Source organism: Culex quinquefasciatus, chromosome 3, assembly GCF_015732765.1.
Source record: "Culex quinquefasciatus strain JHB chromosome 3, VPISU_Cqui_1.0_pri_paternal, whole genome shotgun sequence".
Lineage (NCBI taxonomy): Eukaryota > Metazoa > Arthropoda > Insecta > Diptera > Culicidae > Culex > Culex quinquefasciatus.
The window spans coordinates 72,369,633-72,392,659 of record NC_051863.1 but is presented as its reverse complement, the minus strand read 5'-3'; the positions used below and the strand labels follow the sequence as shown (position 1 = coordinate 72,392,659).

At 38.3% G+C, this 23,027-nt stretch overlaps 1 protein-coding gene across 7 annotated transcripts in view; it reads left to right on the top strand.

Annotated features, from left to right (window-relative positions):
* Nucleotides 1–19,422, top strand: part of LOC6050348 (regulating synaptic membrane exocytosis protein 1) — a 115,033-nt gene extending 95,611 nt beyond the window's left edge. The window contains exons 16-25 of one of the 7 annotated variants that reach the window (XR_005278607.1): nt 492–867; nt 928–1,132; nt 4,045–4,235; nt 4,310–4,468; nt 6,150–6,312; nt 11,308–11,494; nt 11,567–11,734; nt 11,794–11,928; nt 12,817–12,876; nt 15,518–19,422. Coding sequence is in view for 1 of the 7 variants with exons in the window: in XM_038263939.1 (XP_038119867.1) it covers nt 492–867; nt 928–1,132; nt 4,045–4,235; nt 4,310–4,468; nt 6,150–6,312; nt 11,308–11,494; nt 11,567–11,734; nt 11,794–11,928; nt 15,518–15,520 (1,587 nt within the window). In the remaining 6 variants the exon portion in view is untranslated. Of the gene's footprint in view, nt 1–491; nt 868–927; nt 1,133–4,044; nt 4,236–4,309; nt 4,469–4,774; nt 4,935–6,149; nt 6,313–11,307; nt 11,495–11,566; nt 11,735–11,793; nt 12,877–15,517 lie in introns of all 7 variants that reach the window. The other 6 variants (XR_005278603.1, XR_005278602.1, XR_005278606.1 and 3 more) reach the window with 6 other exon arrangements.
* The last annotated feature ends 3,605 nt before the right edge of the window (nt 19,423–23,027 follow it).

Genomic DNA, 23,027 nt, shown 5'->3' with positions numbered 1-23,027 from the left:
TTACCAATCCAAAGGACGGGGGATCGAACCCCGCCTCGAGCGACTTTGATTTTTCGTTCATATTCATCATTTCAAATTCATGTGTTCCTAACTTTCTCGTTGGGAGCAGATGGGAATCGAACCCAGAACCATTTGCTTACAAAGCGAACACCGTAACCAGTCAGCCACGGCCGCTCCTCTTTGAAAAGCTACATTTTGCTATTTGGATAAAATTTCTATAATATTTTGAGGAAGGAAGTCCAGCTCTTTAAAAAACCCCGGCTTCATCGACCCCGAATCAGATCCTAACTCCAATAATTTAAATACCAAGTATTACAAATTTTGCTAATTTGACTTCAAGCTTTCCAAACTCGCCAATTCCTTTTAGATGAAAAGGTTTTCGCTTCCATTTTAAATCTGTCCAGGTGTGTGAAGGTCGATCCAGAATTTGTTTTTGCAATGTGGTATCGGGCTTATGAACCTAATCTTAAATCCCTAAACATTTCCTACAGGCATCTTCATCCTACCGTCGAAACGGCACGATGGCACTGAATCAGCGCAGTCAGTCGGCGGCACCGAGTGAAAACTACCGGGACGATCGCCGCGGGTCGCTGTCGCCGCAAGATGATAGATATACCGAATATCCAGTTCTTCCATTACATCAGTATGCGCCAAGATTTCAATCACGATCAGCGACTGCGACACCAACTGGTTCACCGAAGAAGCGACAATTACCACAAGTACCTCACGTGTCACGAAATGCGGCCATGCGCGAACGTTTTATACAGGACTTTGAGGAGCGCAGTGGAGGACGTTTTGCACGGCACCGGGGCCGCCAAAGCCATCATCAGCCAACGTATCGGAGTACGGGAATGGGAGGTAATGCAGGCGGGTGGTGTCATGACTTGTTTTTAGGGTTTTTGACTGACATTTATGCTTTTTTTTCAGGCTGGGAGCGACACTATTCTGGACTGTCCGACAGTGATCTGACGACACATTCATTAGAAAGTAGATCTAGACCTAGACACTCATTATCTCCGGATAAGGACTTCATGGGTGATTTTGGCGATTCCGATATGGAGTCAGTAGTTAGTGTTACTTCAAGTGCTTTTTCAACTCAGTCGGAGCGACCGCGTGGATCAAAAGGGATTAGGTAAGGGTAGCGTTTTGTTTCGTTTATTAATCAGTTATTGAACACGACTACTGGTCTCAACATTGATAAACATCATTTCAAATCGTAAGGAACTTAAATCAGAGGCGTCTACAGCATAGAAGCCTTCCAACTGGCTGGGCCACTACTTCTCTGTGCGCTCTTCCAAGCGAGTCTCCATTCGAGCCACCAGTCAGCGAGCCGGAACAAGTCACAACACTTCCCGCTATTCCGATTCCCAAAACAATCCCACCCAGCTTCGATGTTATCCCCGAATCAAATCCTAATCTTCCGTACGAGAATCCCCGTCCCGTAACGACCGAATATTCTAACGCTCCCTCGCTCGTCAATCCCTCCGATAGTGTTGTTGTTCCCGTTGCTTCCGAAGACTGCAAGCTTGTTTCTAGCCAACCCTATTCGTCGTACACTCCCTTTCCTGTTGTCGATCCTCCTAGTTCGTACTACAGCGAACAGTGTATTACTCTCAATCCCGAAAGGAGTAGCATCCAAAGCTTTGTGGTAAACCCTAGTAGTGACAATGTAATGACGACTTCCCTTAATCTTTCGAACACGACATCGACAGAGCCATCCTCCCTGGAGTTTAAAACTGGTTCGGTTCCACTGGGAAGATACCTTGAGTACGGACAACAAAATCAGAATCAAATGACCAGCTCGTTGCAGGGAGATTCGTTCTACAACAATCCTAATCCCGTGAACTACGGCAATACAAGACGGCAATCGCAGGTCGCGAGGTACAATACTTCGGAGCCCAATCTGAACATCGCAAACGTTGGACGCCGCATGTCTCGTGATCCGCAAAACTTGAGAAATCAATCGGTGTCTATTTCGAACCGATACATTCCGGGTCATAACGAATGTGCTGGTCCAAGTTCGAACCAAATTATTCTGAAATCGTCGTTCTCTGATCAAAATCTGCAGAATAGTATCGTGTATGAGCAAAGTAACGCTCAGTCGGGAAACATTTCCATCTCAAATGTGTACGATCGCTCCTCGGGCATGAAGAATCAAACCATTACTTGTATTCGTAATAACGCGGACCAACCGACCGCTAACAATATTCGTTACACGAGTAACCAGGAGGGAATGACCTGTGAATTCTCCGGCTCAGCCTTGCAGTTCCGATCTTCGATAGGAAGCCTTACCGATTTGCACAGCAGTGGTCAGTCGTATACGAATGCTCCGATGATTGCAGCTCCACAACCGAATCGTATCGATTACGGTAGGCAGCATATTGAAGAGTACGAAGTAAGCGATTTGGAATCCAATGTTGGCGCTGTGCTTCGGAAGCCTGCAGCGAAATCACCCAGTGATGCTCATTTCTTTGGGCGAAGGGATACTGGTTACAAGGAAACTTACCTTGGTGAGGGCGTATACAAACAAAAGGACAGGATAAGCCGATCGCACTCACTTATTGCAAAGGATCAAATAATCGACATCGAGTACGATTCGGATACCGGTTATAAAACAAAAAGTGTTCGACAGAATGTGTTTGCCAGTCAGATGGAAGAAAAGATTTATCGCAAACGTACAAGATCACTCGAAGGCAATGATCAGTTGGACGATAGAGCAAGCGACAAGAAGTCCGATCAGTTTGGATCGAGATCCAGCTTGGAGAAGAGCAGTATGACTCTGGACATAGCGAAGAACGTCGAAAAACCAGAGGCAGCTCAAGCGAAGCCTGTTGTTGATCATACCAAGAAAAAGAAACAGGAAGAACCGGCTAAAACTGAGAGCAAAAAGAACACTAAATCTCCAGCGAAAACTGGTACTCCCAAAAAGGGCAGTAAACCTGTGAAGAAACCATCCAGTACTACATCGTTGAATCGAACAGGATCGGCTAAAAGTAAGGCTCCACCCTCGAAAGGCCCTCCTGCGAAGGGTAAAGTCGCAGATAAACCAAAATTCAAGGAAGTTGATCCCAAAAAGACGGACAGCAAGCTTAGCAAACAGCAATCCAACAGTAAAACTCGAGTCAGCGAGATCAAGGGTGATGCAGAACATCACAGCAGCTCCGAGTCGATCAAGTCGATCATCGAAGAGGTACGGATGGAGTTGCTGCAGAAGCCGAAGCAGTCCACCTATTTGAGTGACGAAAGTCCCACCTTTCTGAACCGAAGCCATTCGTTCAGCGATGGAGAGTTGAGTCGGAACCAGCGGGTTCGCGACAATTACGACAAGTACGAGTTTATTGAGGGACGCAAGCATTACATAATCAAAGAGGACAAGTTGAAGTATAGTCGAGATGATCGAGAACGGGATTATGACTATGATGACGATCGAGCTGGTCCCAGCCATAGAGGTAGAAGGGGGGCTTCGGAGCATCGGGAGGACACGCGATCCAGTGAACCGTTTTTGAAGTGCGGAGATCGTCGCTCGAGTACGATGTCCGAGGATGGTCGGGCAGGTCAGAACGACAGTGAGGATGAGGTGTCCGATGATGACGTGTTCGAGAGTCCCTTTTCACGCGGTAGGAACTCGTCATTCAATGGTAAATCCTCTAGCAAGCGCAGATCTCGGTACGACACTCGTCGTACCAGTAGCTTGGAAGATTTGAAACGATTCATTGCGAATCAGCAGGAGAAAGACGCGATCGCTAGTAGTAGGAGTGACACAACTAGGCACAGCTCGGTTAGCATTAACGAAAAGCCAGAGTACTTTGAGTATAGCAAGTCTCCTTCGTCCCCTCGGCCCAAGTCTAGTGGTAGAAGTGCTAATAATGCTTCCAATCGTTCCAAATCCTCCAACGGTATCGCCCTTCTGCAAACCGAACCGAAACGCACCTCGTTGAAAAAATCCACGACCACGTCCTCGTCGGTCGGCGTCTGCGGTGGCTCGTCGTCATCGATTGCTCCGAAACACGGCAACGCACGGAATCGTCCCGACCGACCCAAAAGCGACTACGACATGAGAGATCGGGGCCGGTACGGAGGACGGGACGCGTACCGGCAGCGGGATCGGGACCGCAACAACAGTGATCATGAGCGGGACCGTGATCTGAGTGATCGAGAACAACGAGAATCGCGGGAGCGCGCGGAACTGGACCGAAGTCTTTCGAACAATGAGGGCACGCCCGAGGACAAGATTGGTGAGTCTGGAGGGGGGTTCGCTCTGCGCTATTGAGCTTCTGGTGCTAACGGTTGCTTCCGTTTCCTCCGACAGATGGCAGCCTAAGCGACACGGCGGTGATACAGAGCTTGGACTCGCGGCGCAAGTTGGACCAGCGGTCGCCCAAGAGTGAGACCCCGACGCGGGACCGGGAACGCTTCGGCGCCGGCATGGGCAAGAAAAGCAGCTCGACGTCCCAGCTCTCGGCAACAGGTAACTTGCTCAGTAGATTGGAGGTGTTTTTATATTTTTTGGTTCGATTTTGAGTTTTTATTTTCTTTATCTATAATACAAACAAAATATACAAAAATCATGTGAGATGATGTGCGTCTAGCGCGAAACTTCGACAGCAAAAAAAAAAAAAAAATTACAATCGGTTTGAATGTGTAAGCCAAAAAGAACAAAGTTCGCAATTAGCGCGAATTGAGAGTAGCTCCATGTGTCGCATCGATGTACAACAATCCCATCATGACCCTCTTGTGAACTGATAATGTTTTGATAATCAATTTCATCCAACATATGAAAAAGGTCGTAAGCGTCGAATGGGTTTTGGGAGGCGCGGCAAGAACTCGTTCACCGTGCACCGAAGCGAGGAAGTCTTGCCGGGGGAGGTCCGCGGCGGTCTATCGCGTGGTTCTTCAGCGTCTAGCGATGGTGAAGGAAGCGCTGATGGCGACAGGTTCGCTCACTTACAAAACTCTCTACTTCTATCTCTAGAATTTTCCATTTTTTTTTCGTTTCATATTTTCGAATTTTATCTTATCATTTCACTTTCCTTACCAACATCGTTCAGTTTGCTCTGTTTTATACATCTTGTTTCGAAAGTATACCACGATCGTCCGATGTACACTAGAAAATTAGTATTACTACTTTTTTGTGTTTGAAGTCATCATCCTGTACCGTTTGCTGTAGTTGATCCCGTAGAGTTTCATCAGTTGGTATCATTTTACTTTACCTACACATTCACGAGCCCAAGTGTTTAAACAAACATTTCTTAAACTTTGTATCGTTTTTTTGTTGCTTCTCGTCTTTCGGTGCTGTCAAATAGAGTAACGAATGTGGCAAGCACAGAAAAAAAGAACAAAAAGAAGAAGGAGATACAGGTTACGGGGAGAAATAGAGTTCATACTAATGTTGTCGACATGTACTAAACAGATAAACAACTAAACAACCCTGAGTCCAGGGAGCTTCATAGATGCGAGTGGTTTTTTCGTATTTGGAATGAAATGTTATAAGGTAGAATTGGTCATTGTTCAAGATTCATCGTTTTTCTACAGTACTCTTTCATACTACTTACACATTTTCAACAGCTTCTTCCAACAATACAGTTATTTCTAGATTTTTACGACACTGTATATTATCTTCTCTTCTAATTTTGTTTCATTTGCACTTTATTTTTAACTACTCACACAACACTTTTGTTAAGTTGTCTTTACTCTACTTACATTGAGATCTTCCTATTTGGATGAAAATTAATGCATGTTTTCTTTTCATAACACAAATTTGAACCTTTCAAACCAAGTGAGAAGGTCTCTCTCTTTCTCTTTACACAACTCTACTACTGTGGAAGCAGCGTGTAAATTTGAATCGATGTCTTATTGAAGTCGAATGTTGGAATTGTCCATGGTTTTCGTCAAGTGAAGAGGATTTCTGTATGTTGTCAACAGCTGGTGTCTTAAATGCAATCAGCTACAAGATTTTTTTCTGTTGATTTTTCAAACTTCATTGAACATCGACGTGTACGTGTGAGCTCCAGGGTTTTCGCCAAAAAATGACGCTTTAAAAAACATTTTCTCGATAAAAATAATCATATCAAAATTTCAATTCTCAAATAAAAATATCCAAACCCAAAAAAAAATCTTGTAAATACACGCACTCATCAACTCACTCACAGACCAAGGAATCTCGCCATCGTCCTCGTCATCCACGTCCACGCAACGCAAACGCTCGTCGGCCGGATCGATCCAACGATCCGTCGAGGTGACACCGACTCCGTCACAGTCGGCCGCCTATCGGGCCGGAAGTTTACATTCAATCTCTAGCTCCGAGGGTTCCTCGTAAGTTTCCGCCACCTCCACACGCGGCTCCTCAATTTGTGTTGCCTCTCTCGCTCTCTCTTTCTTTCTTTCTTTCTACTCCACTCTCTCTCTCTCTCTCTCTTTGTTTCTTCCTCAATTGTATCCCTCTATTTTCCCTATTTTTATCCTTCAGAAAGTTTGAATTATCTGATTCTATTTATAAGTTTTTTTTTTGAAAAACATTCTCCGTGTTGTTTTTTGGCTCACTGTTGGTGTTCTTATTATACTCTGATCCTCTACTTGTTGGCGTTTGATAACTTTTGTCTCGTAACGGTGTTTACCTCTTTGAGATCTCTCTGTGTGTTGTACTTTTCTGCTTTTCGTTACTAATCAGGCCTAGAATACTGTCGTAAGCTCTTGCGTCGCACTGGAAGGGAAGAAAGGAGGGTTTGAATTTTTAAACTGTTTGAATTATAATTTTACTGTACATAATGTACACACAAACTCATATTTTAAAATAAACCTAGAATGTATTTTATTCATTGTAAAAAGTGGCAAGGAGTAGTCTGAAAATGACAAATTTGATGTATCGATTTTCTTGGAAAATATAATAGCTAAATTGCCTACGTACGTACGTACCGTACGTTTTTCAAAAACGTACCATGGGATTTGAAAACTTTGTTCGTGGTTTCGATTTTCATGAACGCTTGTTCACAATTTTGGGAACTCCTTTTTCTCCGTGTACGGATACACTTTGCATTTAGGACTTCTGAAAAAGTACACTAGATATATTCTATTGAAATTGAATTGGGTTTCTTAGGATTCTGGTGCAACCCTATTACAAATAAAAATCGTCAAACATTTTTAAACAAGCAAAACGAGTTTACGACAATATTTGCAACTGTATTTGATGGTATCTCAGCGTTGTCATTTTCGAGATTTTAAGCAGTTTTGTGAGTCTCTCGGTATTTGGTTGTGATTTGTTTTCTTGTTATTTGTTGTGCCTTTAAATCTAACCTAACTTTTTCTCATGGTTCAATTCCATCCAGATGAATTCCATTTTATTTTTTCCGCATCCAGTTTAAAAGATTAAATTATCTTATAATCTTGTTTCTTGGATTCATATTAGATCTTGGGAAAAAATATTACTTGATAAATTTATTAAGTTGTCGTTTACCGAATTGTGTCATTGCTTAGGTAAAATTTAGTATTCTTGATGCAGCAACAATATAACGTATACTGGTTCATTTCTCTGTTGACGTAACTCTGCTTAATTGAATAAACTTGTGCACACTTATTTATTTCTCACTCATGTTCACGTTCTATGCAACTTACAAGTTTTCATTTCAAATGTTTTTTATGTGTTTCACCTGCATGCTGCACAGCCTGTTAGTAGCCCGCTACACCTAGAACTAAAACACACTAATCTATGAATAAATACGTAACTATCTATCTCTCCCTGTAATTCAACCGAACAAACCTTCGAACAAAGAATTATTTATGCAACTGTATCTACCTGACTCCTCAAAGAACCTCAATTCTGTATGTGTGTGTGTGTCTGCATATCACTGACGGTAAAGTTTGTTCTTTCGATCGAATGTTTCCAAATGTGAGACAGTCTCTGAAGGAAAGCATACTGTTACATTGTGTAGCTTAACTAATTGTTGAAATGTCCTGCTCAAGATGCATCAAAGCTATCTCTTTTTGTATCCCGTTCTTGCATCGTTCAAAAAAGAAAGAAAAAATGCACTTGAGAACTTCAAAGCAGAGCAAGAGTGCTTATTCAATGCGCGAGCAAGTTATAAAAAAAGTTATCATAAAAAAATCATTCCATTCCTTCACGATTGTTGTTAACAATTATATGCTTTGTTTTTTATTTATGTATATTCAAATATCATTTTTCCTGCATGATCTTAGCTCCTCTTCGAAAAAGCTTTCAAAATGTGAAGAGTCATATTTGAAACAGCAAATAACTAACCCTTTACAAAGAAACTCTGCATTGTTCATCATAATTGTATTGCTGAATTCTCTTATGTCTCCTAATAATAACTCGATGCCGGTGTGCTCTCATGTAACAAACTTTCAGGGATTCCTATCTAGGTAGAACAAGAGAGCACACGGGCATTGAAATACAAAGTACATAAAATAAATAATGCTTTTGACATCTATTGAATCGATGTTTGCAATTATTGCGTTAGGTCGTTTAAAATATCCCAAGTAACATTTTAGGCTTCATCATAGCTGTTACAACCACTATAAAACCTATCAGCCAAAGCCAACTTTAAAACCACTTAATCGTAACAAGATCCCCATAACTCCGTTACACCCCTGTTAAAACCAAAAAGGAGCTACGCAAAAGGCCTATATAAAAAAAAAACCTACATAGGAGTTCAAGGCTTTACAACTGAATCCAAACAACCTCCTCAAAACCTTAATAAAACGTTTGTTGAAACCTAGTTCAGGAGTTATGGAAAAATGGCATTTCATAAGACTTCAAACGTCTTATGCCAAACAGGTTTTATTATGGCAAAAATAAGTCGTCTTGCCAAATGATATAATGGAGATGGTTTTCAAAAATAGCTGCGGTTGAAACTTTATCGTTACATGTGTTGGACATAAAAAAGCTAAAACAATCAACTCGCTTCGTCAAAAATATGTCTTTTGTAATCACAGTTTTTAATGCAATTCGATGTCAGAATTTTTTCATAAATGTGCGTTTTCATCGAATTTTAATCATGCTTTCTCTATTTTATCTGCCCAGAGTCCAAGGACAATCATATTCGATCAGCCCAAGCGTTTAGCGCCATGTTTAAGCGTTGCTAATTGGCTGCTTGGCTTGGCTTGGCTCTTTTAGGAGCTTATGGTTTTAATTGAGCTTTTTGTATGCCGAATGGCACTTGATAGCTACAACACCCCTGGTTTTAAAGAAGCATGCGATAAAACCGTTTGGCACGGCATTGCCATCTGGTTTCAAAACTTTCTTAACGTGAGACTTCCAACATTGTCATGATTTTTCGTTCAAAGATATAAATTTTGCGTCGCTTTCAATATTTTGACAAAATTCCTTCAACAAGTTGTTTAGAATAGTGCCCTACACATGCTGATTCCTTTTGGTAACGATTATCCAATTCCTTGTAAAGTTATGGAAATCGTCATTAATCTATGATTGCCAACTAGGACTTCAATTACTGTGCCACAAAATTATATAAATTTTGAAGCACAAATGATTAAGATCAAAAATTCCTTCAGTGACTTCAAGAAGGCAACAACCGGCACACGCTGATTCCTTTTGGTGCTGAAATTCGTTAAATTGAATTTTCTACAGAATATTTTATAGTGATGATCAATTTTCTTCGAAAATAATCAACGGCTTCACCTTAAAACTGTCATAAAACCTTTTTGAAAGCCAGTTGTCTTTTACTGTTACCAGGTTTTATGTCCGAGCCATAAAACCTTGTTAGAACTTTTGAATTAGCCTTTGTCATTGGTTTCGGTAAATGCCGAAATAAAGCTACTTGGGATGTTTCAATGCTATTGTACGGCTCGTTTAAAGGGCCACAACATTGATTGGAGTTTATTTTTAAAAAATCGTAAACCGAGGAGAAATTGTTATGTTATTGATTCAAAGTTAGTTTTGATGGCAATAAAACTTTGTATAATTTTTTTCTGAGCAGGGTTGTAACTTTGTTTCTAACTAACCTACCAATTTATATGAATTTAGAAACCTAGTTTAACAAACATTTATTTGTGATTTTCTTAAAATTACAAAACATTTTTGTCAAATATTTTGTCTCTTCCTATAACCATTGGCTTAATATAATCAGTGGGCAACTTTCTTAAAAAAATCCAAATTTCAATTTGCTTTGCTCTTCTTTAACAAAGTTGTTCAGAATGGCGATCACTACAGCTTATTTTTAGATATCGAATCGCTCGAAAAAAAAAAAAAAATCTGAAACGCCCTGAAATTTGAGTTCTGTGACCTCATTTTACTCAAATTTGAATAGGGGAATTATACCTTTTCTCAGCAATTTTCTATAATCATAAATTACAGCTTGTATTAAGGCATTTGACTAGTCCAACTCTCCACTGTTGATGTATCTTAAACTGTGTTTAAATAGCCACAAACTGTGACAAGAGCAGGTCGAAAAGCTTAGTGTGACGAAAATGGGGTATATTTCCCCTAGTTGATTGCCTGTTTAATTTAAAAAACGTTACTTGATCCACCCTTAGGTGGTTGGTGCCTTCCTCACATTTAGAGGGTAATGCTATCCAAAATAGATACAAAAGGGCAACTTGATTCATACCATCAGATTGGGTAGTCAGATCTTCATAATTCAGGGCTCTTATGTGTTTTTTTTTCTTAGATCTATACAATAGTTAAATGAAGATTGCCACTGATTCCAATTTGTATTTTCCTGGCCGATGCTCTTTAGAGTGTTTTTCTCAAGAACTGACGCTTGCAAAAATTAAAATAAAAAGGCTAATTCCAGTTGACGCGGTTACTTTCATCACAATACCTTTATTAGATTACATTTATGTATCATATGTAGGTTATAAATATCATTAAAATTCAAATCAATCGATTGGAGCGTGTTCAGAAAGCCAAAATCTATCATACCATGAGGAAACTGATGCGTTTACTGACATCAACTTAAAAAATTTCGTATAATGTTATCATGACTAAACGGCTGTTCTTATAGTATGTTTCATTGAATAGCAACTTAATTCCTGATATCACATATACTTAAAGGATTATGCCTCTGTTAATTTTCAAATTTATTCATCACCTAATCTTAAGCTTGCGTAACTTTTCTTCGCATCTCTCGAGCGTGTTTGCATGTCCAGATTTTGAAATCACATTCCCCACTCCTCGTAGTTTCGCTTTTATCGTGTTTCATTCCGAGTTTACCTCTCTCTCTTCTCTCATTTATTGTTCGATGGACGATTTTTAAGTTTTTGTTTGTGTTCCAAGTACATCCCCAACTAATCGTTTTGTTTTTTTTCGTACTCGTACGTTTTCGCGTGCTGGATCAGATGGTCACCGTCCCTGCGGGTGGCCGGCGACACGGGACCCCTGTCGGACTTCATCGAAGGTTTGGGACCAGGACAGCTCGTCGGGCGCCAGGTACTGGGTGCTCCTGCCTTAGGTGATATTCAACTGTCTATGTGCTATCAGAAGGGTTCCTTAGAAGTTGAAGTGATAAGAGCGAGAGGATTGCAGGTGGGTTCTTGTTTGTGTGGGGGGACTTTGGTTTCTTTTATTAATAACCTTTCTTTACGGTTTCAATTTTAGGCACGTCCTGGCTCAAAAGTACTTCCAGCGCCTTATGTTAAAGTGTATTTAGTTTCCGGTAAAAAATGTATAGAAAAAGCTAAAACAACGACTGCTAGGAAAACGTTAGATCCATTATATCAACAACAATTAGTGTTTAGAGAACCATTTGCTGGCTGCATATTACAAGTACTGGAGGTTGGTGGGATAAAATTGGAACGTCGTGTGATCGCTTTCGCTTCTTCCAGGTGACGGTTTGGGGTGACTACGGACGGATGGAAGGCAAGAAAGTGTTCATGGGTGTAGCTCAAATCATGCTGGACAACCTGAACCTATCACATATTGTCATCGGGTGGTACAAACTGTTCGGAACCACATCACTGGTCAGTGGACCACCTAGTCTGGGTCTATCTAGGCGATCCTCAATTGCATCACTCGATTCACTTAAGCTGTAAAACTCATTAAACATCACCACTGTGTTTATTTATTTTTCGTTTGATAAAACTCCTCCCTCTTCGGTATCGTTGTTTTTATTTGGGTTTTGTTTTCCTGTGAGATTTGATTCCTGTCCGTACAAACTTGCGTTCCGTACTATGAGATAGTTCGATGTGAGATTTTCAAAGTTTCCCGACTAGCCACTTCGTTTTGCCCAACTTCGGCAAAACGAAACACTTAGCTGCAGAATAGCATTCCAAGAAGAGACTGCATAGAATAGCGTTTTCACTCTGTTGTGAATGGTTTTCTCTTCAGTAAACGATTTCTAGTTAAATATAGCGAAAAAACAGTTACCATACACGTTGCCATCCAAACGAGTCTACCGGTCGTAGCAGTAAATCGTCTGGCAACACTGACTACGGAAGGATTTCTAGCCTTGGATGTAAATCGGTATGGAAGTAGTGCAGATTTCAGTTATATTTGTCTGGTAGCTAACTAATTTGCTCGTTACGGCATCCAACGAAAAACGACAAAATTTTGCTAAAATCCCAACAGCAGTGCTCCCAGTTCTCAAAGTACGCATTCCTTCCAACAAAACGATGCCCCTCCAACCCTTAGTTCTAGTTCGTCCACAGTTTGTCCCGTTTGCCGTATTAGTTCCGTCAATTTACGTTTAGTACCCCCTAATCATTACCTATATCTTTGTTCTATGGAAGCGAAATCACCTTCAAACTAATAGTGTGTGCCCACTCTCACTGAAAACTTTTCCCCCTCCCCCCTGTTGTAACTGTCCCCGATCGCTGTCCCATCTGAATCGGGTGTCTTGAATATAAAAGCTAGAGTAATGCAATGAGAATCTATGAAAAAAAAACTAGGAGTGTTTTAGTTAATCATAGGTACGTTTCAACTTTGTGCATGTTTTCTGTACTGTTCTCTGTATCATCATCTGTTTTCTGAGCTGTAGCTGGACTTGACGCGTAAATTAAACAAAAATTGAGAAACAATCTAGAATATTTTTTTTTGTATCACACACACTAGTTCACTGTTCAGTTTGCACGATCATTTGCTCAACAAACTACATTTGGGACAGGTGCTTTGCTTTGAAATTTCTTTTTCACTTGTATCACTATCAACGCATTTATCATCACAGTCATTATCGCTTTTGAAAGGCTTTAGATGAGTTCAGCTCTGGTTTAGTAGAAGACTGGTAGTGTTTTGTTTATCTGGCGAAAAACTTGGCGATTGCAAATTACGAGAGTAGAACGGTTTCGGGTCAGTTGCCATTTTAAAGCTAAAAAGAATATTTGGATTATTCAAGCAAATTGTCGTGATTTTTAACTTATGTTACATGAGCGGATGAATAAACGCATTACTTTTGCTTGCTAACTTTCATCACTCGCGAAAGAGAGAGGAGGCGACACACGCAAAAGCAAATATCTCCTGAAATTCTCGTAGAAAATCGATCTGTTGAAGATTTTTTGTGAAATTTCTTCGTTAGTTAGTGGTTCTATTGATTATTTCGTTTTGTTTACATACACTGCTCATTAACAAAACAGTGACAGTTCATTTTACGACTTGTGACCTGAAAGTAGAGATTCCTTTTACCGATCATTCGTGCGCAATTTTTTGTATAGATGAGTGCTTAAAGATTTTCTTTTGATTATGATTCTTAAATCACTGATCATTAGGGTGCCCAGAAAAAAATACCCCCTGCTCCACAAGCAAAAATTGGTTTTTTGAGCGAAATTGGTTGAGATGAACCCATTTATACCCGAGCATAAAGTTGGTAAAACAAATTTTTTTCATGCAAAATAGTAGTTTATGCAACAAGTTGCAAAAAGAGGATTTTTTCAGCACGAGTCGTACATTTATCCAACGAGGTTCACCGAGTTGGATAAATACGAAGAGTGCTGAAAAAATCAAGTTTTGCAACGAGTTCCATACAACATTTTTTGCAATTCCAAAAAACACACACTGAGTGAAATTTTATGTCAAATTTTCGTGTATTTTGTCAATAAATCGTTTAAATAAAAAAATATTGAAAAGTGTTACTTTTCGAAACAAGTGCTGAAAAGTTCAACTTTTCAGCACCCATTTGAGTGCTGAAAAGTAGAACTTTTCAGCGTTTATTTTGAAAAGTGTTGCTATTCGATTCTGTTATTTTTGGTACAGAAAAGTAGGCTATTTCGTCGTTCAAGAATGACAGGAAAAGTAAGTAGTTTCAAGACGGAATTGCAAAAAATACATTTTTAAATCGCTAATAACTTTTCAGGATCGAGTTTTACGGCTTTGGTGTGTTCTACAAAGTTGTAGAGCATTAAATTTTCAATAAGAATCTCTGGGAATATTTGGATGGAAGTAGCGCACCGTGCAGACCAAACTGTAAGAAAAATGGGTTTTCCATAGATTTTTCCGATTTTTCCCATACAAACTTCACCTTCGACTCGAAGGCTTCGAGTATCAATGGCTAAATGTTGACCGATTTTGCTCATATTTGACCCAGAGTCCTAAAATAGCCCAAAAAAACAATATTCAGCTTGTGGAGCGAGGTTTTGAGGAAAAGTCCCATATTCTGGGCACCCTACTGAACATGTATAACTAAAAAAAATAAAATTACCTCTCAGTTTGCCACACGTAATACATTTTTTCTATAAAGTTCCTACTGTTTTCATTGTTTGTTTATGATCGTGACACGAAGTAAGATTTTTGACGCTTCAAGACACTAAGACAAAGGTACAATAAATGAACAATAACAATTGAGTTTTGTTTGCCTGACCATTCTGAACATTGTTCAGAAGTTTTGTTAAGGAAAACGTAAATAACAATGAAAATCGAAAACAGCAAGAGGGCACACTGCCGCTCTAATCTAGTCCGTCCCATATGTAAAAACAGCAAGCCGAGAAAAACGCAAGTTAAATTTGTCCCGCCCATAAGGTTACGTGTTAGAATTTCACGAAAAAGTTTATTTTCTACGGTTTTCTGGAACAAAGTAGTAAATTTTATTGGGTTTTCCGATAGTTCACATGATTTCGAACCAAGCTGCATCATTACCTCAAAATTGACGAAATTACATATGGGACGGACTTGCTTTGAGCGGCAGCACAAACGTGTGGAAAACCTGTTCAATCTGAAAAAAGTGAACATGCCGACGTCATCATGCTATCTTGTCGTATGCTACTTGTTGACGTTCGTTCCGAGAAAAATTGTAAAAATAACAATAAACAGTAAGACGTGCATTCAAGAGTGATGATTTGGCCTCTGACTAAAATCCCTTGCGGAACTTGTCACAACTGCTGGGTGTGGCAAGAAAGTACGATCTAATTGGTATTACATTGCATTGCAGGGAGTTTTTACGTGTTTTGCGTGACCTTTCCTCACATTAAGGTAACTCTTTTTTAGAAAACTAAAATGGCCATTGATTCGGGATAACGGGAAAATGATTACAAAATAGAAGGAATGTTTATTTTGTTGCCAAGTTTTTCGCGTCAGCATTCCAGTTCCAAACAATTACTACAATTTTGTCTCTGTTTTTTGCAGTAAAAATAACCTTAAAAAACCTCAGCATAAGTTTAATCGGCGAACCTACTTTCTGGTTTACAAAATCCGAATTCTTATTTCACGTACAATCCAGACCACGTCAGTTAGTGCTAGGAAGCCAACAAATACAACAACAACAACAAAGAAAAAAAAAACCAACAGCAACAACAACAACCGATCGTAACGGCAACATGTTCCAGTATAGGAGAGTAGGCTAACAAAAATCAATATAGAATTATCAAATTCAACCCATGCATATGGACGACATGTGTTGATCGATTGTGTAATTGAGGGCAAAAAAAGAAGAAGAGGATGAAAAAACAGCAAATAAAAATCACACTCACACATGAGTACGGAGAGCGAGAGCAATTTTCAGATTTTTTCGCGTATTTATTAAGAGCAAAAAGTACATCTAAGGAAAAAATGAAACTCAAATCTGTGAATTTATTAAACTAATATTTAAATCAGTAAAATACAATTCATCAAACAAAGAAATTTACAGCATCAGAACAAAACAAAAGTCACGACAAAGAGAGTTAAAGCTACTTTGTAAAAAGATGAAACAAATAATCAAGCCTTCCATTATATTTATGATACAAGGAACATTTAATTATTATTAATCAATTTATCAAAACAAAATCTTGACATAAATTGCATATGCTCCTACGAATTCATCATTCCAAATCATTTTATTACAAGTTCCAACAAACATAAAGAAAAAAAAAAAAACAAAATGAATTCGTTTACTCTAAAATAATTTTCGCCAAATTGACACGCATTTTCATGTAATTTTCTCTTTCCTATTTCTCATAAATCTCATAAGACTATAAATAAAAACAAGCGACCGCCACTTAGTGTACAGCTGGTATGGAACAGGAAAAACCAAACTTTTTCATATAAAAAAAAAACAAAATAATTCATTGAAGGAAACCAAATTTGTAAATCTATTATAAAGAAAACCTAACAAATGAAGCAAAGAAATGTAAATATTACTTAAACTAACAAAAAAAACTATCGAACAAAACAAACGAAGCTGTAGCAAAAACAAGTCAAACACACACACACACTTACAGAAACACCTACGCTCACAGACACATACACACACGGGATAAACTATTCAACAGCATTCAGAAATGTTAATCGAAGGGAAAAACAGCATAAGCATTTTGCCTTAGACTCCTAACAGAAATGCGTTGAATTCGGAGCTCGGCAGTCAAATCTCTCCCGATCCTGCTGAAGAAATCGATGCATTATGAATCTCACTGATGCTTTTTAAATTTACATTGAATGTATTAGTGAGATCGAAAGCTTTCCTAGATATCTGCAATAACTCATTCATCGAGCTTTCATTTTACCAACAACTCGCACAAGACAGAAGAGAGGCTCGGTTATTTCGAATTTCTCTCTCAGTGAGTGCTCAACGAAACTCTTTAGACGAAGACTCTTCCATCGCTGATCATTTTTGTGTGGAAAAATTAAACCATTAAAAATTATGTTTCGAGTTTAAAGTGGGAAGCAGGGTGAACTCTGTGAGCAATAGTTTAAGTGAGATTCAGAATTTTTCTCAAATTTTACAGTTATTTAATGCAAAAGAGAGGATTCCGTCAGTCTCTTTCGAAATTCTTTCGCAATGAGCGTCAAGTTTATCGCGTTTGGCGAAGATCTTTCATGAGCTGACGCACACAATAATTGTTATTAATTTCAAAAGAATGATGAAAAATGACACGAGGTCCGAATTCAATGCTTGCGAGGAGAGCAACACTGTAGGAGCAAAAAGCGATTTATTGACAGGACTTAATTTGCGCGAGAGACCGAAACATTTTGTGAACGACAGAACAGATTCTTAACAAAACAACATATTTATCTTTAAACAAACAACAAGCCAAAACCATATCTTTAATATAAGAACACTTTAAAGGATTAATTGACTTAAATGATTAAAACATGAACAGCAACCGCAGAAGAGTAACGAAAAAGTATGATTTGAAATAAAACACATAAATGGAAGCTTCTTGGGAATTGACACTAAATTTTATTAACAGCGAAGATCGACGATATAACAAAAAAGGATATGGATTGAACAAAGGACATATTTTTTATAACAGCATTACGGACTCTATTAAAAACCAAAAAAAAAAAAAAAAATCAAAAGAATACGTCATGCGAAGTATGTGCAGCGATGAATCATATGACCCTCTAGGTAAAGGTTAGGGAAAAAATCAGTTAGAAACTGTACCTAATTGCGTTGAAGAAGCTGATGAAAAACAACGTTTGGTTAAAAAAAAGATCGATGACGTTATTCAAAATCACTCGTATTTTTTCACACGGACAGCGTCAACGTAAGTCATATCACGAAGACATTTTTTTTTAAATTTTGTTAGGAGAACAACTCCCAACAAGAACAATTTAAGCGTTTTGTTCCATTCGTTACCAACACCTTCAGGTTATTCATTCACTGTTTTGCCTGGTGAGTAACAATTTTAATCTATGAAGTAAGATTTACAACAAGTTGATTTTGATAAATTTTATCAATTGTTGAAGCTGCTTTCATCTCAAAATTAACAATTGATTCACACATATACTCATACATTTGTTCTGCCTCTTCAAAAAACCCATTGCTATTTGTATTTAAACAACGAAGTGTTTGTTTCTGCTTTTCCAAAGGTAGATAACACTACATAATGGGACATTTAGGCAGAGAACTCCCCAATCCGCGAGTGTGTTGTTTCCACACAGCATTAGTGAGACAAATTTGCATTAGCATCTCAGATCCGTCCATTGATTCTTGCGACAGGCTTCTCGTACGTTTCCTTGATCTTCAGAAGTGACAGCATTTCTCAACTGGCTAAAACCATTTTTGCTACAAACTTTCCAGATTTCAATTTCGTTTGCTTGCCCTATTTCTGATTTCTCAGGCCGGTTATGATTGAAGATTTCAATATTGATAGTAATAAAAATTAACTGCACAGATTTGGCTTGGTGAACGGCGAAAAAGTTATGAATAATCTCAGTAAGCAAATAACTTATATACGGATAACAAAGGCCTATTGATAGTAGTTGATTTGATCTCCAATCAACTCACACAGTGTATGAATTTGGTTTGTAATTAATTAAAAAAAACTGGAACATAAACACAGAATATTCATACCCTATTACTACATTCTTCAGAATGACTACATTCCCGCATCCGGATCATTTGAAAATATGTGACCATAAATTCTTTAAAAAAAGGGTTTCATTTGTCATCTCGTGCACTTAACCTCCAACACAGATGTATGGAAGCTACAATTCTACCCCATTCACATTAACCGACATCTTTCTTCCAGAAAAGCATACGGCACACGAAATAGAGCAAACCGAAGAAAAAATAAACAGAACGAAAACACACATACACACACATTTTGACGGATTAAAGTTAGGATGGGAAAGCGGAGAAAATGGGCTGGGAACACTCCATTGCGAAGATATGAAAATATTTGTATAAATTTGGGAAACAGATAAGTTTTAATTATTTTATTAGAGATAAGTATTGTTAAGCAACTATTCAAAACAATGGAAAACAAACCAGAGAATAGCGAAATGGGAGACAGAAAACCAAAATATATTAATTTAGAAAAATTAATTTATAAATATACAGATTGATTAAAAACAAGAAGATGAAACAAAACGCGATTACTAAGAAAACAAAACTTCAAACTAGGAACATGAGCAGTCGTACGCGAGGAGAAAGGGAGAGAAAAAAAAAAAAAACAAGAAACATGAACATAATTCAAGAGAATATTGTAAATTAAAATTTCTATTATTATTAAACCATATATAAATATACCGAAATATATATAAAAACTGTATCCCCTCTCGGCTAAGAAAATGTCGAGAAACGACAATAAAACTGTGAAAACTGAAAACGCGTGTGTTATTATTGTTATTTCATCCGAACATCCATTTCAAGTTGTTGTCTCCATCTCATTTATTTCATTCGCTTTATGCAAAGTTCTCTGCCATATTAGTCATGTGTAACATAACCCCCTGCACCTTCTAAAAATTTCAAAAGGGTTTAATATGAAATGTTTGGCCCTTTTGAAATGTCAGTCTTGCTTTTTTTTAAACATTGTTTTCGAAAAGATCAAAAATTTCACGAATGTTTAATTTTTTAACATTGAAAATCTGACTTGCTGAGACAGTGGTATTAGACAATGGAGGATTGTTCAGGTTGGACTTAGAAATCTTCACTTTTCCTATTTTTTTTTAACTAAGCCGCTGTATCTTAGAAACCAGTCTTCAATGTCTTTTTAACAATTTTGTAGAATTTTTTTTAAATTTTTCAAAAAATATTTTCAGAAATGGTCACGCATGGGCACTAATTTAAAAAATCGTAAAACAGCACCCGACTGGTTAGACGGGCTCGTCACCCCATTCTACAAGAAAGGGCAAAGACTCGATTGTGCCAACTATCGAGGCATCACAATCCTCAACGCAGCGTAGAAAGTAGGGTAGGGTAGTCATGAATGAGACACTTTTAGTTTTCAACTTTCAATGATTTTTCTAATTTTTTCATCAGCATGTTTTAATGAGCTTTTTGTTGCATTTTCTTTCTTCTGATGTGTTCTAACATTGACCAAAATATGACATCGATCCTACATCTACAGCCAGAGTTATTCAACTGTCTCATTGTAGACGCACTTGGCAGAAACAATGAGATACTCTACGAAAATCAACATTTTTATAGTAAAACATAATGTTTTTGTATTGTTTCATTGCAGGTGACTTGCCTTGAACATTTTAGAGCAATTTTGCCATCATGAAACTTTAATTACCAAAAGTTATACTAAAAAGTATTTAAATTTAGTAAAATCCATATATTTATACCAAATAACTTTGTATTGTTGGTTAAATGAAGTTAAAAATCTATAATTATGTCAAAAATCACTTCTAATTCATGTTTTGAAAGATTTCCATTGATTTTGAAAAGTTTAATGAAGAAAAATCAAAGTGTCTCATTGTTACTCAGGGGCTGAAATGAGTGGGGAACAATGAGCCAGGGCTGTCTCTGAATTCTGAAAAAAATGAAAGGACCTTGTAGCCCAACTCAATCCCTATGGAACGTCGAAAGAAATTTGAAGAAATATTAGTTTTGGTGTAAATGGCAGCCTACGAGCGAAAAAGTATTTTTTGGCCATAATTTACTTTTACACCCCATAATCAAACATTTATGAATAACTTTGCAAAGGAGCGTTCATAACCAAAGTCACTTCAAACGTTACCGATCTCTAGATGGGTCAAACATAAACTAGATTTTCCCTCAATCTCGCTCATCTCCACGTCCTCGGATCGGTCTCTCGTGCTCGTGTGGCTGAGGGGGCAACTGCTCGAATAATTCGTCAAAAACTGTGTCGCTCAAACAATAGCGCTACGGAAGACGATCGTTCGGCAGGCTGTAAATAGCAGCAAACAGAAAACCTAAACAGATCACAATAGATACGCAAGTGTCGCAATGGTCTGTGTCTGTTCACAGTAAAAAAAAGTATTACAAATATCTATGTATGATTTGGTTTGGTTTGGTTGAATATTTGGTCATTTAAGTGACTTCCGAGAACAAATAAAAATCATTTTAGTGGGGCCCCTAACCGAAATTTATGCGACCAATTTTGCTTAAATCGGCTCAGCTAATGTAAAATAATCACACACGTACACATCAAATTACGATGGATTCGACCTTTCCTTGCCCTGAGGAAGGCTACACAGTACACAGAAAAAAAATTTGAATTTTGGAATGTTGAAAATTTTGTAGGTTGAATATTACCTCTTTATTTGTGTAATATTACATAAAAAATGTGCAAAAATGTGAACCTGATGAATATTAATCAAAAACTGATGAAAATTCATCATTTTCTGGGGTACAATTTATCATTTATTTTGCCACAAAATCTGTCACCATTTCCTGATGAATATTACCATCATTTTTTTTCTGTGTAGGCCGTCCCAAAAAAATGAAAAGTTGTCAAATCTTCGGTGCTCACCCCTAGAATGATAGATAAGGATGTCAGGAACAATGTTTTCATACAACAAAAAATTCCCAAAAATGGTTTACAACTCGCGCGCGGGGCTTGAATGAAAAAAGTGCATGTTTCGAGTATTTTTCAGAGATGCGCGTAACAATCATACTAAAAATGCACTTTTTCCATTCAAGCCCCGCGCGCGAGTTGTAAACCATTTTTGGGATTTTTTTGTTGCATGAAAACATTGTTCCTGACATCCTTAACTATCATTCTAGGGGTGAGCACCGAAGATTTGAAAACTTTTAATTTTTTTGGCACGGCCTACTACACAGCAAAAATAGTAAATGGCCTGGGTGTAAAATAAATTTTGCATTATTTCATAAAATTCTGTGTAATATTATACCCTGATACATGTAGCCCTTCAGTGTGGAAAACCTACTTAACCGAAATGTCAAGCTCATGTATGCATTTATCCTTTCTATTTTTAATCGGTCTGATGGCCGAACGGGCTAACGCGCCAGTCCTCACTGTTGGTCAATCAAAATCAAACCATCCATATTAACGACCCCCAGGTATTTTGTGGTTGCTATTGCAAGTTTCTGCTCGAACCTTGGAGTTCGAAGGCTCGAATGGGGAGGGCACCCAAACCTATTTTTACTCCAAGGAACCTTCTACTCCAGGGTTCGGATTGCGAGTCCAATCACCGCCAGCGATTCCACCGGAGGTGTGTTGTTTGTACTTATAGCGTGGAAAAGACTCCTACACCTGGAATGACTTAACGGCATAACAACAACCAAGGCCGGGACCGACGTTTTACTTCCTCATCCGATAGAAGGTTGGAGCAGATGGGAATCGAACCCAGAACCATCCGCTTACAAAGCGGACAGCGGCTAAGTCTGCCTTACTGTTGGTGCTGGGTTTGAATCCCGTCGGTTGCAACTTTTTTTGTGTTTAAAAAAATTGTATTCAGTCTTTTTTTATGAAGTGATGTGCATGAATTTGCATGCGATTTTACCATAGGATTTTTTGCTGTGTATATTAAACTTCAAGATCAGAAAAAAATATGTAAGGACATAGATGTTGTTGATGTTGATTTTATTAGGGGAACTTTAACCTTATTGTAATTAGCTCCCGATAATCTAATCTAATCTAATCTAATCTAACACAAACGCAGCCAGTCCGATGAAAGCATGCTGGAAAGTCTTGTGATTAGATTACGCCCCAAGCACTTTTCTTGTCATTATTAATAATTGCAGTACATCCGAGAACACCCGAAAATGCATTGCAAAAATTAAAGCGGCCAGCCCTACTACGTTGTGTTTACCGCAGAGAGGATTCTGAGAACGGATCACATTTCACAGAATCTACAGGGGAGGAAGGATGCGTGGACATACCGTACCAAACGCTCCTGTTTACAGTTTCATATGTGTTTTGTATAATGTGTTAAGTGTAAAATATAGTGTGGTTATATAATCAATGGAATATAATAATGCAATATAATGATCATTTAATAA